This window comes from Etheostoma cragini, chromosome 12, assembly GCF_013103735.1.
Source record: "Etheostoma cragini isolate CJK2018 chromosome 12, CSU_Ecrag_1.0, whole genome shotgun sequence".
Taxonomy (NCBI): domain Eukaryota; kingdom Metazoa; phylum Chordata; class Actinopteri; order Perciformes; family Percidae; genus Etheostoma; species Etheostoma cragini.
In genome coordinates, this window is record NC_048418.1 from 14506331 (window position 1) to 14520364 (window position 14034).

Below are 14034 nucleotides of genomic sequence, written 5' to 3' on the forward strand. Positions count from 1 at the left end.
ACAGAGCTTTTCAGACACAGGGTGATACAGGTATACGGGTATAGTCAAACAGACAGTATGAATAAAGTGTTTTTTGAACATTAAAGCGTGTAAACGTGTTCTAGTAGAAACCCAAAATACAAGCATGAACTTAAAAATGAGTGTGATATGTCCCCTTTAATTTGATGTCAAGTCAATTAGGTGTTTGTTTTTAAACCACCAGGAGTGCGACAGGGGAGTCCTGGCAGGAGATTATGCTTTCATGTCTATCTGGTCAGGAGTGTGAACCAGACTCCTCCATCCCCCCTCTCATCATGTCTCCAGACCACGAAGGAGGCTGTGGGACTGACTTTGCCTACTGCTACTTCGTCTCATTCATATTCTTTAGCTCGTTTCTGGTCAGGGCTCCACCAAAATACACAATACAAAATACAAATACAAAATACAAACGTTTATATTTTTTTTCAATTTCTCTGCTGGCTTGCACACTGATTTTGTTCTACATGTCCTTTTTTAGATGCTAAATTTGTTTGTGGCTGTAATCATGGATAACTTTGAGTACCTGACACGAGACTCCTCAATTCTGGGTCCCCATCACCTGGATGAGTTTGTTCGCATCTGGGGGGAGTATGATCGTCTGGCATGGTGAGACATGATCTTATAACTGCTGCGTTTTCACATTTTCAGTTTTATTTAGTATCGAGCATACCTCATCAACATTCATGTTCTATCTTTATCCAGCAGAGGGCCGTCAAAGCGTGTGAAACACATTTTTCAGTGCAATGAGCTGTCATGTTAAGCACAAGTTGATAAAATTCCAAAAGTGCTAAAGAACATCAAGAGTTCACTGTGCTTAAGTTTTTGCTAGAAAAATAAATCATTGTCCTAAAAATCTCCAATGCCACATAAGAAGTACAAGACCTTGAAAAGGGTACTTGCTGTTTGTCTTCATCTGTATGAGATCTCTGTTTTATGAGACTTTTTTTTAACTCTCCATCTTCTGTGTCTGTTTCTCTGTGCCTCCCCTCACTTATCACTCTGTAGTGGTCGTATCCATTACACCGCCATGTATGAGATGTTAACCCACATGTCACCGCCCCTGGGCCTGGGCAAAAAATGCCCTGCTAAGATCGCCTACAAGGTACTGAAAACGTAATCACTTAACAAGCACTAAACACAGAAGAGCTAGATAAAATCAAAACTCAAGTAAAGCCTACCCTATCTGTATGGTGTATGCATGATATATACTACAGCAAAGACAAATATGAATTGTAAATAAAAAGTATTCAAGGGAACATACTAATAGACTCTTTATGAAGTCGAAGGGTGATACAATTGAAGGATTGTTGCTGTTGTTGTTGATTATTATTCCACTTAGGAAAATGTACGGAGACTAAATCATTTTGTCTGGTATTTCCTGCTGGATATGTAAACTGAAGTGATTGACTTGTCTTCCTTTTATCCGTCTCTCAGAGGTTGGTGTTGATGAACATGCCTGTAGATGAGGACATGTCCGTTCACTTCACCTCCACGCTGATGTCACTCATCCGCACAGCTTTGGACATCAAAATAGCTAGAGGTCAGAGTTGCTAATTGGCAAGCTTAATGATTGTGACATAGCATCTAGGGGTTCAGCTATAGATTAGTTGGTTGGTCTAATGACCTAAAATAGTGAACATGTCCAAATTCATGTCATATTGCTTGTTGTGTCCGAGCAACAATCCAAAACTTAAACATCCTCAGTTTGCTATCATATGAAACAAACAAATTCAGCAAATCATCACAATTGAGAAAGTTGTACGTTAGCTTGTTCATAGGTAGTTCATAGTTAGTAAGTTAATAGTTAGTTAGCTAATAGGTAGGTCATAGATAGATAGTTAGTTAGTTAGTTAGTTAGTTAGTTAGTTAGTTAGTTAGTTAGTTGGTATGTAGTTTTTAGTTAGTTCCTTAGTTAGTTAATAGGTAGTTCATAGTTATTTAGTTAATAGGTAGTTCTTAGTTAGGTAATTATTTAATAGGTATGACATCAGTTAGCTGATTGACTAGTTGTTCAGCTTTAGTAAAACCATTAATGTAACCTATTATATTTGCCAAAGTGGCTGAATGTGGATGTTTGTCACAGGAGGTGAGGATCGTATCACTCTGGATAGTGAACTACAAAAAGAGATCAGTATCATTTGGCCTTATCTGCCTCAGAAGACGTTGGACCTACTGGTACCTATCAACAAAGGTCTGGCTCTAACTACGGAGGAAATACTTACAAAGTAATACTGAGAGACAAGCAGTAACAGTTAATGTAGCGTGTCTGCCCTCACAGATACGGACATGACAGTGGGAAAGATCTATGCTTCGATGATGATAATGGACTACTTCAAACTGAACAAAGCCAAGAAGCTCAGGCAACAACTTGAAGCTCAGGTCAGCTCTGCATGCTGCTATCAACTTCCTCAACCGGTTTTGCAATTATATATTCAAAGAGGTACGCAATTAGATTTTGAAAATGTGGGGGGAAGAAAAGCAAAAAACATTCAACTCACAGCACAGCTTTAGACAGCCATGTCAATCGTCTGTCACAAGGGATCTGTTATAATTTCCTCTGATAGTAGTATGGACAACATTTAAGGCACAATTTGATCAATTACACAAAGAAACAAAAAAACGTTTAAAGAAGAATTGCAGTAGCAAAACAGTAATCAAGTTCTTTTCCAATTGGCAATAATTCTTAACACTAGCACCACCAGGCATTTTAGAGGTTCTATATCCAAGAGTCTGCGTCTTTTGTTATCGCTGACGGGCCATAAACGCATCACCCCTCTTCATTTCTATAGCGCGGCGTTAATCTCTACAGCAGCAAGGACAAGCGCAGCCCCCACGATATAGATATGTATATATTTTTTTTTTAAACCTTCTTTTTTGATTTTCTAAATATTAGTCTATCATTATGACAGGGTAGGAATGTGCAGAATAGGTATTTAGGAAAAGTCAGTACAGGATGTAAATGGAGGAATAACAATGACAGTATAATATATATTTTAAAATCACAACGTTTGTTCGTAAGCGTCCACTGCTACCAAACAGAACCACAGTGTGTACAGAACATAAAGGGAGGATTGGCAATGTACAGAAGTTACTGAATTTTCTTGTCTTTGGGGTGTAGAGTACTCAATCATCTTGGATATTTTTAGCCTTAACAATGTGAAAATAAATATGGAATGAAGCCCTCTGACCTCTGTTTAATTTCTTGTGTTTTTTATTCTTTCATTTTAGAAGAGTAGCTTAATTTTTAAGCGTCTGGATGGCTCTGCTCTTCCCGAGGAAATTCTGTCCAACACCCAGACGCTGCCTATGATGGGCCACAGCGCTGGGTCAGCCCTGTGAGTTTGTGCACACATACAGATTAGTTATATTTGTACTTGTACCTCTATTTATGCATTTGTTTACTGTTCATCTCTATGTTAATACAGGACCAGAGGAGGATTTGTGGCTTTGAGCCCCATCTCACCTCAGGAACTGTTTTTGCAGCCCATAAGCGCCGACCCTGATGCTAGTCAAGAGCAAAATCTGGTAAGATAGAGGACCAACTTGAGCCTTCAACCATAAATAACACAACCATGTCTTAGAGCAGTGATTCTTAACCTTTTTTAACTTGTTACCCCCTAGAACAAAGCATTGTTGACTTGCCACAGGTTGCTTATGTGTAGGTGGTTGTGGACAGTTAAATGAAACAGCAATTATCTGCCTCAGATTGTTTCTTGAACAATTAACAGACATTAAACATCATATTGAAGAGTAATGTTTTGTTCTACTCTCTAATGTTTATTCATTCTACAACCCTACTTCAAGTGCAACAAACATCTGCAGCTTCACAGAGTCACACATCAATTGACATCCATAACACACATCACACTCGTCCCTATTCTATACCAAACAAAAGAAGAAGTTGTCAAGGTATAGTATCGAGGTGAGTCAGGCACTCACACGTTTTTTTCAGGCACAAGTACTAGCTTAGTACTGAGGAACAATTTCTGTAATTAGAAAACTGCTTGAGCAAGAAGATATCAGTCTAAAGTTAGGTTTTAATATTATAAACATACCTCGCTCTCTCTCTTTTTGTCATGCATACTTGCTTGCACGCGCACACACACATGCTACATCAATGCTGTGGTAGGACAGAGCATCAGTATAAAAATCCATTCATCATGGTTAGCTATGGCCTGCCAAAAGGAAAGTTGGTGGTTCGAACCCTGGCCCTGCAGTCCTAGTCCCGAAGTGTCCTTGGGCAAGACACTGACCCACGAGTTGCCCCCGATGCTGCGCATCATAATGTAAATGTGTGTGAGTGTTAATCTGAAGAGCAGGTGGCACCTTGTACGGCAGCCTTGGCCACAGTGTATGAATGCGTGTGAATAGTGAATGATTACTGTACTATGTAAAAGCACTTTGAGTAGTCGTTGAGATCAGAAAAGCGCTATGTAAGAACTGTCCATTTACCAGCAGCTTCTTAAAAAAGCAAAAATTCTCCCTTCTTCTTAACTTTTTTATTATAAAAAAATCTTCCCAAAACAGAGCCCTAGTGCAGTAGGAAGGATGTGCCGAGCCTGTTGGTGTGCGGACGTACATAGTAAACAATGGACATGTGGGTTTGACACGCGTCATACACTGCTGATGTGTGTTGCACTTTAGAGTTATCTTGTAATCCCTTAGGGGGCTCCTGACCCCCAGGCTCTTGTACTATGACAAACATAGGCTTAATATGAATTTAAAGGTAATAAGCACACCTTTCGTTTAAGTGTTTAACTCCACAAAAACAGTATTAACATATTGTAATCTTTTACGTTTCTGTTCCTTTTCTCCGTGCCTTGCAGAGCACTGCATCGCTGCTCTTTGTGCTCCTGTCTCTTGGTCCTGTTGAGATTGGAATGCAAAGGCAGATTGTCAAACTTGTTAATGTTTTGTTGTGTCTATATTGTCTGGTTTTACTGGTCTACACTGCTTGCTAGATAAATGACTTTTTTGATTTTGAAATCCCCATATATTAGTCTTTGTTCTTGCAGAGGAATGTGTTTGGTCCCTAGACTGATGTTATCTGGCTCTGTTTGAATAGCTATTAAGACCTCAACATGCATGAGTGAATGTACTTCCAAGCTGAGATATGGATTCCATCTTTCCCTGTAAACTGTTTTGTTTATTGCCTATTCTTGCTCGTCTTCTCCACTGTTTCTATTCCACCTTGAAGTCAGTTTTCCTGTTGCTAGTTTTTTAATCTGTCCGTGATTGGCTGGAATGGCTTCTGATTGGATGGCGATGGTGATGTTTATGATAGATGACCCGTAGTGATGAAATGGCTTGTCCGCCTTCCTCTCATCTAAACTGGACTTCCGTATATTGGTAGTCCTGGCAGGGATGAGCCTGATTGGTGTCCCTCCTTGCCCTCTTCTTTTGTTTCTGTACTAACCTAGGTGGGCGAGTGCAGTAGAGGGATTGAGGCCCCACAGGAGCTTCCACTAGGAAGTGGTCTGTGTGTGCGGGCCTCTTCCATGCCCCGTCTGGCTGTAGAGTCGCAGGTACACACATCTTCCATGACATGGCCTCTGTGCTGGAACGTGAGGATGTCAGTGGCTGCATGGGCTCTTATGCCAAAGTACCTGGTTCCTTATGTGATGGCGAAGTTTAAGTCAGTAGGGTGTTGGCTTGTATTTTTAGGAGTTTGATTAAGATTCAAAGACTTGTTAAAATTGGGTGTGTGATCTTTGAATGATGGTGCCTTCTTACCTTAAACTCTCTCCTTTCAGCATGTTTTTTTTTTTTTAAACCTTTCTGGACCACTTTCTGGTCTCTAAAATAAATAATCTGAATGTAATTACAATATGTTTTTTAATGTATGTACCTTGTGCTTGCATGTTTGTCTGTTTTGTGTGTGTTCACAAATAAGCAGACGGAGGTTGCAAGTGGCTCCATGAAACGTTCAGCCTCCACCATTGCAGATCAGCAGGTGAATGGTCTTTGGCAGGAGGAGAAAAGTCCCGAGAGACTCTATCGACCTCGTCACAAAAGCTACAAGGCTGCTGGTCAGTTCTGCTGCTCACCTGTTATTATCTTATCAGCTTGTGCTGTGAAGCATTTTTCCCCCACCATTTCCTAACATCGAACACTTGTGTTAACCCCCCCCCCCCCTTAAGTAGCTCCGTATCTCTTTATCTGTCATTTAATGTCTTTTCCTTGCCTGAATGTCTTCCCTCTAGTTTCTCGGTCAGAGCACAGACAGCAGGGCGACAGGGAGCGTGGCCGGTCTAAGGAGCGCTCTCACCTCCTTTCTCCAGACACGTCTCGTTGTAACTCAGAGGAGAGAAGTTTTCAGCCCTCACGGTCCTCTAGTGTAGAGAGAGCACACCGCCAAGATAAACAGGTGGGTCAGAAAAGCTTAGTCTAACTAACTGACTTCAGGGACTTGGACAGCAACAATTTAGTGTCACAAATTAACAACATTTTAAAGTCTCTGAAAATAAAATTGAACGACCAAATTTCCCCTCCATTGCTAAACTTTGACAGGTTAAAGTTACCAGATGTGCTGCAAAAGGCAGTCCATGAAGACAGTGTTTGTTCCATTTTGTCTTTTTTCTGGTTTCCAGGGCAACAGCTCGGACAGTCCGGTGCCCTCCACATCAGAGTCCAGCACCCCGAGCGGCCGACGACCCATATCACAGACCCGCTCTCGCCCTCACGTCTCCTACTCTCCGCTTCACCCCTCCGTCGGTGAAGACGAGGATGAGCAAGGCAGCCCAGAGACCATACGGCGGGGCAAAACCAACTGGGAGACCCAAGAGCAGGTCGCAGGTGACAGGCTGAGAGAGGCAGGCAGAGACGCGTCCCCACTTCGGCGTTACCCCTCCGAGCCATTCCTAGCCTCCCAAGAAGGGGACCACAGCCCAGACCCCTCTGGCCCCATGGAGACGTTGACCTTCGAGGCGGCTGTGGCCTGCAGCCTGGGACGCTCAAACACCGTCAGCTCGGCCCGCCCACGCTTGCGGACTGGCTGGCAGGTCCCCAACGGACACTTTCGGAAGCGCCTGGCACAGACAACCTCTGTTGCTGGCTGTGATGCTCTCAGCGACACAGAGGAGGATGACAGGTGCTAGGGACAGTCGGCACGGCATGATGGAGGAGGGGGAATCCCAGAGAGGTGTTAAGACTCTGTACGACAGTACAAAGCGAAGGTTAATGTGACTCTTTTTGCATCACTGCTTAGAGGCCACGAACACTCTGGATGTTTGATAAAATATGAACCCAAAACAAACAAAAAGAACTTCCTGAAACTGTAGTTGCCAATTCACACACTGACAATAAATAAGGTCTATTTCCTGACTATTACTTGATGATAGAGAGTAATAATACATCTCAAATAGATACGGGATGTACAAAATAAATGAAGGGATCAAATTATGTAATTTATGTCAATGGATATTTTCATTTCCGAAGATGTTTCTAAATAATTCAGTGTTGATCTTAACATGTACCTGTGGGGTGTGTGAATATGTAACTACATTTTCTTATAAATTAATTGTTTTGTAAAATACATTGTGGTCATCACACCATTGCTATTTATTAAAATAGAATAAGCCATGACAAAGAGGGGTCTGGTACTTTACCAGACAATGTGGATACTAATAAGTAACACTCAATAATGCTGGATTTTTTTTTACAGTGTGAATGTATGTGCAGGGGAAAAAACTGCCTGATTTCCTTTGCCATTAACGTTTTGGTATTGAACATGATAAATTGTCAGGTATGAATACAGTAATAGAATAACAGAAGATAGGCTTATTTGTTTGTTATTGATAAATCATGCCTCCAACAAACCTCAAACCTTTAAAATTATCCTTCAAAACAGTCTTTTGCTTTTCTTTTTTACCAGTCAACACCCTTTAACTGAGACTTTCCCAACAATTATATTTAACATGTGTTGGGCGTGTAATTTTACCATGAACTAATATGACAACAAATTCATCGTTCATCTTTTTTTTCCTTGTGAATATTGTATGAACCATTGCAGACGATGACTGTAGAAACACATTTTAGACACCCCATGACACATTTGCTTCACAGATTAACATTACTCTATTACTTACTAATAATGTACAGAGAAATTCTGCTGTTTGTAACATTTAGAGAAAAAAGTAACAACAAAACAGTATCTGCTGATGGCCTTTAAAGGTAAAGGAATCCTTGGAAATGTTCATTTTAAGGTTTGTGTTTTTGTTTTATTTGCCTGAAGAAGGTCAATTCTGTGAAAATCACTTAACCAAAAACATAGCGATTTGTATCCATAAGTTCCTGGAATGCAAATACGTTGTGGGTTTTTATGTGTACAATAGCTGTATATAAAAATAAAGGTGTCCTGAAGTTGCCAACTGTTATTGGATGCATTTTTCATTTATTTTTTCTGTTGGGGATCAACAACATCAGTGACCTTGATAAATAAGATATAACCATGACATTAAGACATCACACAGAAACCAGTTCAAGTGGTAAACTGACAGTTTTATTTAAATGTATATTCTTGATTTACTATACTTATTAGTTGTTAAAACTGATGACATATTTTTATTATGGTATTTGTATTGCTATTTGGTTTTTCTGATTACACAGCACATTTTCTGTACATAGCCTGTGATTCACTAAATAGTAAACTGTATAGGTGCACACAGAGAGTAATAAAACAGGATGTCTTTACAAAGGGGTTTCTCCCTAAACTTTAGTGACCAAAAGATGTTTCCGCCTAACATAACAACAGTTCTTAACAAATGAGATTGAAGCACATTTACACTTTTATATTAAAAGAAAACATACATTTCAATGGCAAGCAAGAAACAAGGTTTTACAAGGTCCTACACATTTATGTTTTACCCACACAGGTGAACCTTATAAGACCTCTATATCCCTGTGGGAGAGTACAGTCTGAGCAAATGTTCTCACAAATAACTTATTATCACCAAGACGGTGACAGCTAGCCAGCATTTTAAGCAGCTACATTGAATTGCCCAGTAATAATTATTCTATCAGTTTAGTTGTAGCTACCTGTTAGAAGGAACCCGTCATTCCATGTAGTTAAAATATAAAACTTGTTAAATTAAACATTATTTAAATGTATATCTTTAATCACTGGATTTTAGATTGTTTTTTAATCTATTTAACATATTTCCTGATTGTTTGAATAATCATTTGTTTATCACAAATGATAATATTCCTTATTAAATGGCTTCGGCTCTCTTCGTAGATCTAGTACGTAAAGGAAATCATCCAATCACCGCGAAGAATCACACCCGTACGTCATATCCAACGGACCGATAACATGTCCTCCGATTGAAGAAAGAGCTAGCAAGGAAGCAAACTGTTTTACGTTACTCACTAAGTTTAAAGGCGGAAATGTCGCTACAGTCAAACACTCAGGCAGCTCAGTGGTACAGTCACAGCTGTTGCTGAAATATATATTTTATAGAAATTGTGATTCCTACAAAGGAATGAGCGACACTTATCAAGGAAGTCGTCCAGCTGGCTAGCGAAAAAGTAGCTAGCTGGGCTAGCTAGTAGCTGTCGTTAGCACGAGTTCTTTGTTTTGTTTTTCAAGGGAAGGTCCGTGTAAACATGAAGAGAATCTAGTGTGGACATTTGACATTTAACGTGAATGTAGGAGTTTTGTAATCATGCACATTGGATATTTGGCAGTGTGTAGTTGAACTGTAAGTTAATAGTTTTGGGGTTATTAGACAAAACTAACATTAGCCACCGAGAGCAACTTTAGCAACAAAGATCTGATTCTAACCTCGGCCGGGACAGGACTGGAGACACGAAGTTATGGGCAACTGTCTCAAGTCTCCGACATCAGACGACATTTCTCTGCTTCATGAGTCCCAGTCAGACAGGGCGAGTTTTGGTGACGGGACGGACCCTGACCTGGAGGCACCTCCGCCATACCAGGTAAGAGACCCTTAATACTCAACATCCAGGGGGATAATTTAAGAAAAACAAAGCGTCTGTCACACGCAGGACACGTGGTGGGAAAATAATGTTAATTAAAAACCTAAATGCTTCATATGCAGTAGGGGATGATTGTTAAAGTATGACTGTGTCCCTCCTTGTTTACTGTCTGGCCTTTTTCTAAGTCTGCCTCGAGTCCAGTGTAACGTCAGTAGAAAACCACAGTACACAATCATTAACTGGCCTGTAACGCACGTCCAAAACACACAGCTGCTTTATTTATCAGTTAAAAGTGACGCACAGAGCCTCACCAGTCAGACCGCTTTGTACAGACTAAGTGAGCTGACAGGAGGATCATTATTGCTGTTTTTTTCATTTTTGGGGTTCTTTTTGTCTGTTAACAGGAGCAGGCTCACATGCCCATGTACCATCCCACGCCCAGTCAGGCCCGTCTGGCCACCCAGCTGACAGAGGAGGAGCAGATCCGCATAGCTCAACGCATCGGCCTCATTCAGCACCTCCCAAAGGGTGTTTATGATGGAGGGCAAGACGGCTCAGAGAAGAAGATCAGAGAGTAAGCTCTTTACATTGCTGGTGGTTGCAGGCCATTTGAGCTTAGCAATAGTAATTTATTCAAACATATGTTTTTTTTTTTCCTACCCCTGACCTCAGTATACATATTGCGACACTTGTGACTAATATTTGATCTAATGGGTTAGTTGCAGCCCAAATATAGTCCATGGTTATGGTTATGGTAACAATATGTATAACATCATTTCCATCACTATAAAAAAGCTGGTACCAGAGAATAGTTAAAGGATTAATCGACTATCAAAATTGTTGCCAAAATTGTCATTCAACTACATTTATTGACAAATCATTTCAGTTTTACATAATCTTAATGTGTCCTTAAAGACCAGTGTGAGTTATATAATATATAAAAATATTGCTAAGTCCTAGATGATCTGTAGCCTCACAGCACAATGTCAGCTCTATTGTCATTTAGATGAGGACAGGTACAGAGCCAATGAAATGCAGTTGACATCCAACCAGAAGTGCAAAACAAGCATTAAATACCAAAGAGCAGGTTGAGAACAGTATTCTGTGCAGTTATGTAGACAATAAAGATGAATTATGTATTTATACCGGTGTGTATTTAAGCTCTTTATTTAATGTTTTTTCAGATGCGTGATCTGTATGCTGGACTTTGTTTACGGGGACCCAATCCGGTTCCTGCCGTGTATGCACATCTACCACATGGACTGTATAGATGACTGGCTGATGAGATCCTTCACATGCCCCTCCTGCATGGAGCCTGTGGATGCTGCCCTGCTCTCCACCTATGAGACCAACTGATTTTTCACCCCTTGTTCCCCAAGCTTAGATCAAACACGGCTCATCCAGCTCTAAACACACGCACGCACACAAACCCAACAACTGCCCTCTTAGAGAGTGAGAAGAGGTAAAAAAACAAATGTGTTGGCTGTTTTCTCGCACTTTGAAAAATTCTAAATTTACTCATCCAATGTTGGCCTTCCATGCCACCATGTTTAAATAGTAAGCTGGTCTTAACCACCAGTTACAAAAGTCTGTAAGAAACCGTTTCCAGGTGACCCTGCATGATTGAGTTTGTGTGTGTTTGTCATGCTGACGGTGAGCGGTGTGTGCGAGCGAGCGAGTTGTTTGGGTTGTTTGACTGCATTTCCACTTGAGCTGGTCTCAGTGGTGTTTTTCCCTAACTGACCCCAATTCATCTTCATTCCCCTTTAGTCGTCATTCAAATGTATAATTAGGATAACAGGTTATTGACCAAAATGCAATGAGGTGTACCTAGAAATCCATTTGATTTAACTTGAAGCTTTCTGTGGCAACAGTAAGACTTCCTCAACATAATGATCCTGAACATGCTCTCATATTAGAATGGGCCTACATTTTGGAGGTGTGGCAATACACAGCTGAAGTTTACGCTGTTGGTGTTAGACAGTAAAGGATAAATCACTTTTCCAGTTTGACAGGATGACAAAGACATTATGCACACACAGAAGTCCCCCAAAGTTCTACATGAGATATCAAGGCTACATGATATTTGGTCGCTCCGAATGGCCAGAATTTATAGGAAATGCTTTGAGTTGAAGACAAAATTTGCAATTTGAATGTTTCACTAGGCCGTGTGGATAGTAGCAGGCAGCCAATGTAAAGGGCTCATTTGTGCATGGGCAGGTGGATCAGTCAGTCAACAATTAGAAATGCTTGCACACACTTTTCATCTGATCCAGAAATTTGCACTTTACTTATAGGACAGTATCTAAACAATATATTAATATATGTACCTTATAACCTTGCACTATCAATACTTCATTCCTTTAATTTGTGAGATGCAAAAGTTGTATAGCTGAAAAAGTATTTTCAAAGCTGTCTGTAGTCACTTATCACATTTAAGTAAGTCTGAAGATATGTTTCATGAAATCCGTGATTTGGTAGTGTGAGCCTCTGCTTTGTTCTGCTTGACGTTTGTTGTGTGTTTTTGTGTGTAAGTGAAGGGACAGAGGCTTGCTCCAGTTTAAAGGAAAAGTTTGACATTTTGACACAATTGGAAGGTATCAATCTTATTTTTTAAATTATGAGCTGGAGCCAGGAGGCGATTAGCGTAGCCTAGCATAAAAACTGTAAGTAGTGGGAAACTTCTAGGATGGCTCCATAGCCAGGATATAAAGTGTTTGACCACTAATTGTAAAGGTGCAACACCATGTAAAACTATTTAAGTACAGAACAAACAACCCTAGCTGTTACCCTCTGCTTCCAGTTTTTATTCTAAGCCAAGTGGCTCCCTCTTAGAGCTACATATTTAGCGTACTGGCGAGCGAGGTATCAATCTGCTCATCTCTTGGCGCAAAGTGAATATATCCCAAAATGTCAAACTGTTTCTTTGAGAAAGAATATAGGCTAAATTTAAGGGTGAATTTGGATTCATTTTCAATCCACATTGGCAAAGTCATTTTTTATTTAACATCACATTTCTTTGTTTTATTACACTATAATTAATGTTGCTTTATTTCAATTTACGGTAGCAGTAGTTACAATTATTTCTTTTCAATATGTCATTATTTGATGAAAGTGTCTTTTTTTTCCTGTTACCTGTGTTTTATCTTTTTGTTACATTTGTGTAAAATCCACTTTATATTTAGGAAAGTAAGCATATATCTTTAACACTGGTTTAAGGCTGTGCAGACCTCTGTCCCAAATGAATTTCATACTGAGAGACTTTTATGGTGCGATAGTTACATCTGAGATATCAATTTTTTCATTGAGCTTTTCCTTTGCTGTGTTCTATATTTTAAGTTCATTCTGAAAAATAATATTTCCTGTAATCTTGTTTTCTTTCTTGGTTTTTGGAAGGCTAATAAGCCATCATGTAAAAAATAAAATAAAGGAAGAACAATTGTAGTTCTATGGCTTAAGAACAGCTGCCACTCATCTAAAAATCTGATCATCAGTCAGGCAAATGAGATGAAATGCAGGCAATGGGGCAGGTTTGTGGCTCTATACATAACCAAAATACTTTGTCTTACAGACTTTGTCTTAAGATTACTTTGAACCTTTTAATGCAATCCTAAAATCTGGCAGTGGGGTGTAAAATGGGACCACATAATCAGGGTTCTCCAGCTGTCTGATGCAGCAAGCGAGCCCACGCTTGTTTCCTAGGCTTGGAAACGTTAGTCAGACTGACAGTTAAGTGTTTTATGTATGAGGCACAAACAGATTCAAACTGTAAAAACAGAAGGTAAATCCTCGTATACGTAGATAAAGGTCTGCACATGTCTGCTCAAGATCCATTAAACCAAAGAGATGCCTTGTTTATGTACGTAAACCTTACATTCAAAGAAATGGTTTATGTGGTGTCATTATACACAAGGGCCACCCATCCACTGTTATGCACTTAAACAACAGTGGATTGCAACATGTTCTTTCTTTAGATTAAGCGGTGACGCATGTAATCAGCTTAGCTGTTTTACAAGATCTGCACGAGATTCAGACCCAATAAGGACGGAAAATTTAAAGGTCACCTGTTCAAACACAGCC

At 40.0% G+C, this 14034-nt stretch overlaps 2 protein-coding genes across 8 annotated transcripts in view; both read left to right on the top strand.

Annotated features, from left to right (window-relative positions):
* The window catches only part of cacna1eb (calcium channel, voltage-dependent, R type, alpha 1E subunit b), a 57672-nt gene extending 49279 nt beyond the window's left edge, over nucleotides 1-8393 (top strand). For 3 of the 7 annotated variants that reach the window (XM_034887829.1, XM_034887831.1, XM_034887835.1), the window contains 12 exons: nucleotides 203-377; nucleotides 497-624; nucleotides 1024-1120; nucleotides 1453-1558; nucleotides 2102-2209; nucleotides 2297-2397; nucleotides 3247-3353; nucleotides 3444-3543; nucleotides 5439-5543; nucleotides 5912-6047; nucleotides 6222-6385; nucleotides 6609-8393. In XM_034887829.1, the coding sequence (XP_034743720.1) occupies nucleotides 203-377; nucleotides 497-624; nucleotides 1024-1120; nucleotides 1453-1558; nucleotides 2102-2209; nucleotides 2297-2397; nucleotides 3247-3353; nucleotides 3444-3543; nucleotides 5439-5543; nucleotides 5912-6047; nucleotides 6222-6385; nucleotides 6609-7115 (1834 nt within the window). In that variant the 3' untranslated portion in view covers nucleotides 7116-8393. The remainder of the gene's footprint in view (nucleotides 1-202; nucleotides 378-496; nucleotides 625-1023; nucleotides 1121-1452; nucleotides 1559-2101; nucleotides 2210-2296; nucleotides 2398-3246; nucleotides 3354-3443; nucleotides 3544-5438; nucleotides 5544-5911; nucleotides 6048-6221; nucleotides 6386-6608) is intronic. The other 4 variants (XM_034887830.1, XM_034887832.1, XM_034887833.1 and 1 more) reach the window with 4 other exon arrangements.
* Nucleotides 8394-9241: 848 nt separating this feature from the next.
* Nucleotides 9242-12938, top strand: LOC117954503 (RING finger protein 11-like). Its single transcript, XM_034888355.1, has 3 exons — nucleotides 9242-9954; nucleotides 10359-10528; nucleotides 11139-12938. The coding sequence occupies exons 1-3, from the start codon at nucleotides 9832-9834 to the stop codon at nucleotides 11308-11310; spliced, it is 465 nt and encodes a 154-aa protein (XP_034744246.1). The 5' UTR covers nucleotides 9242-9831; the 3' UTR covers nucleotides 11311-12938.
* Nucleotides 12939-14034: the final 1096 nt, after the last annotated feature.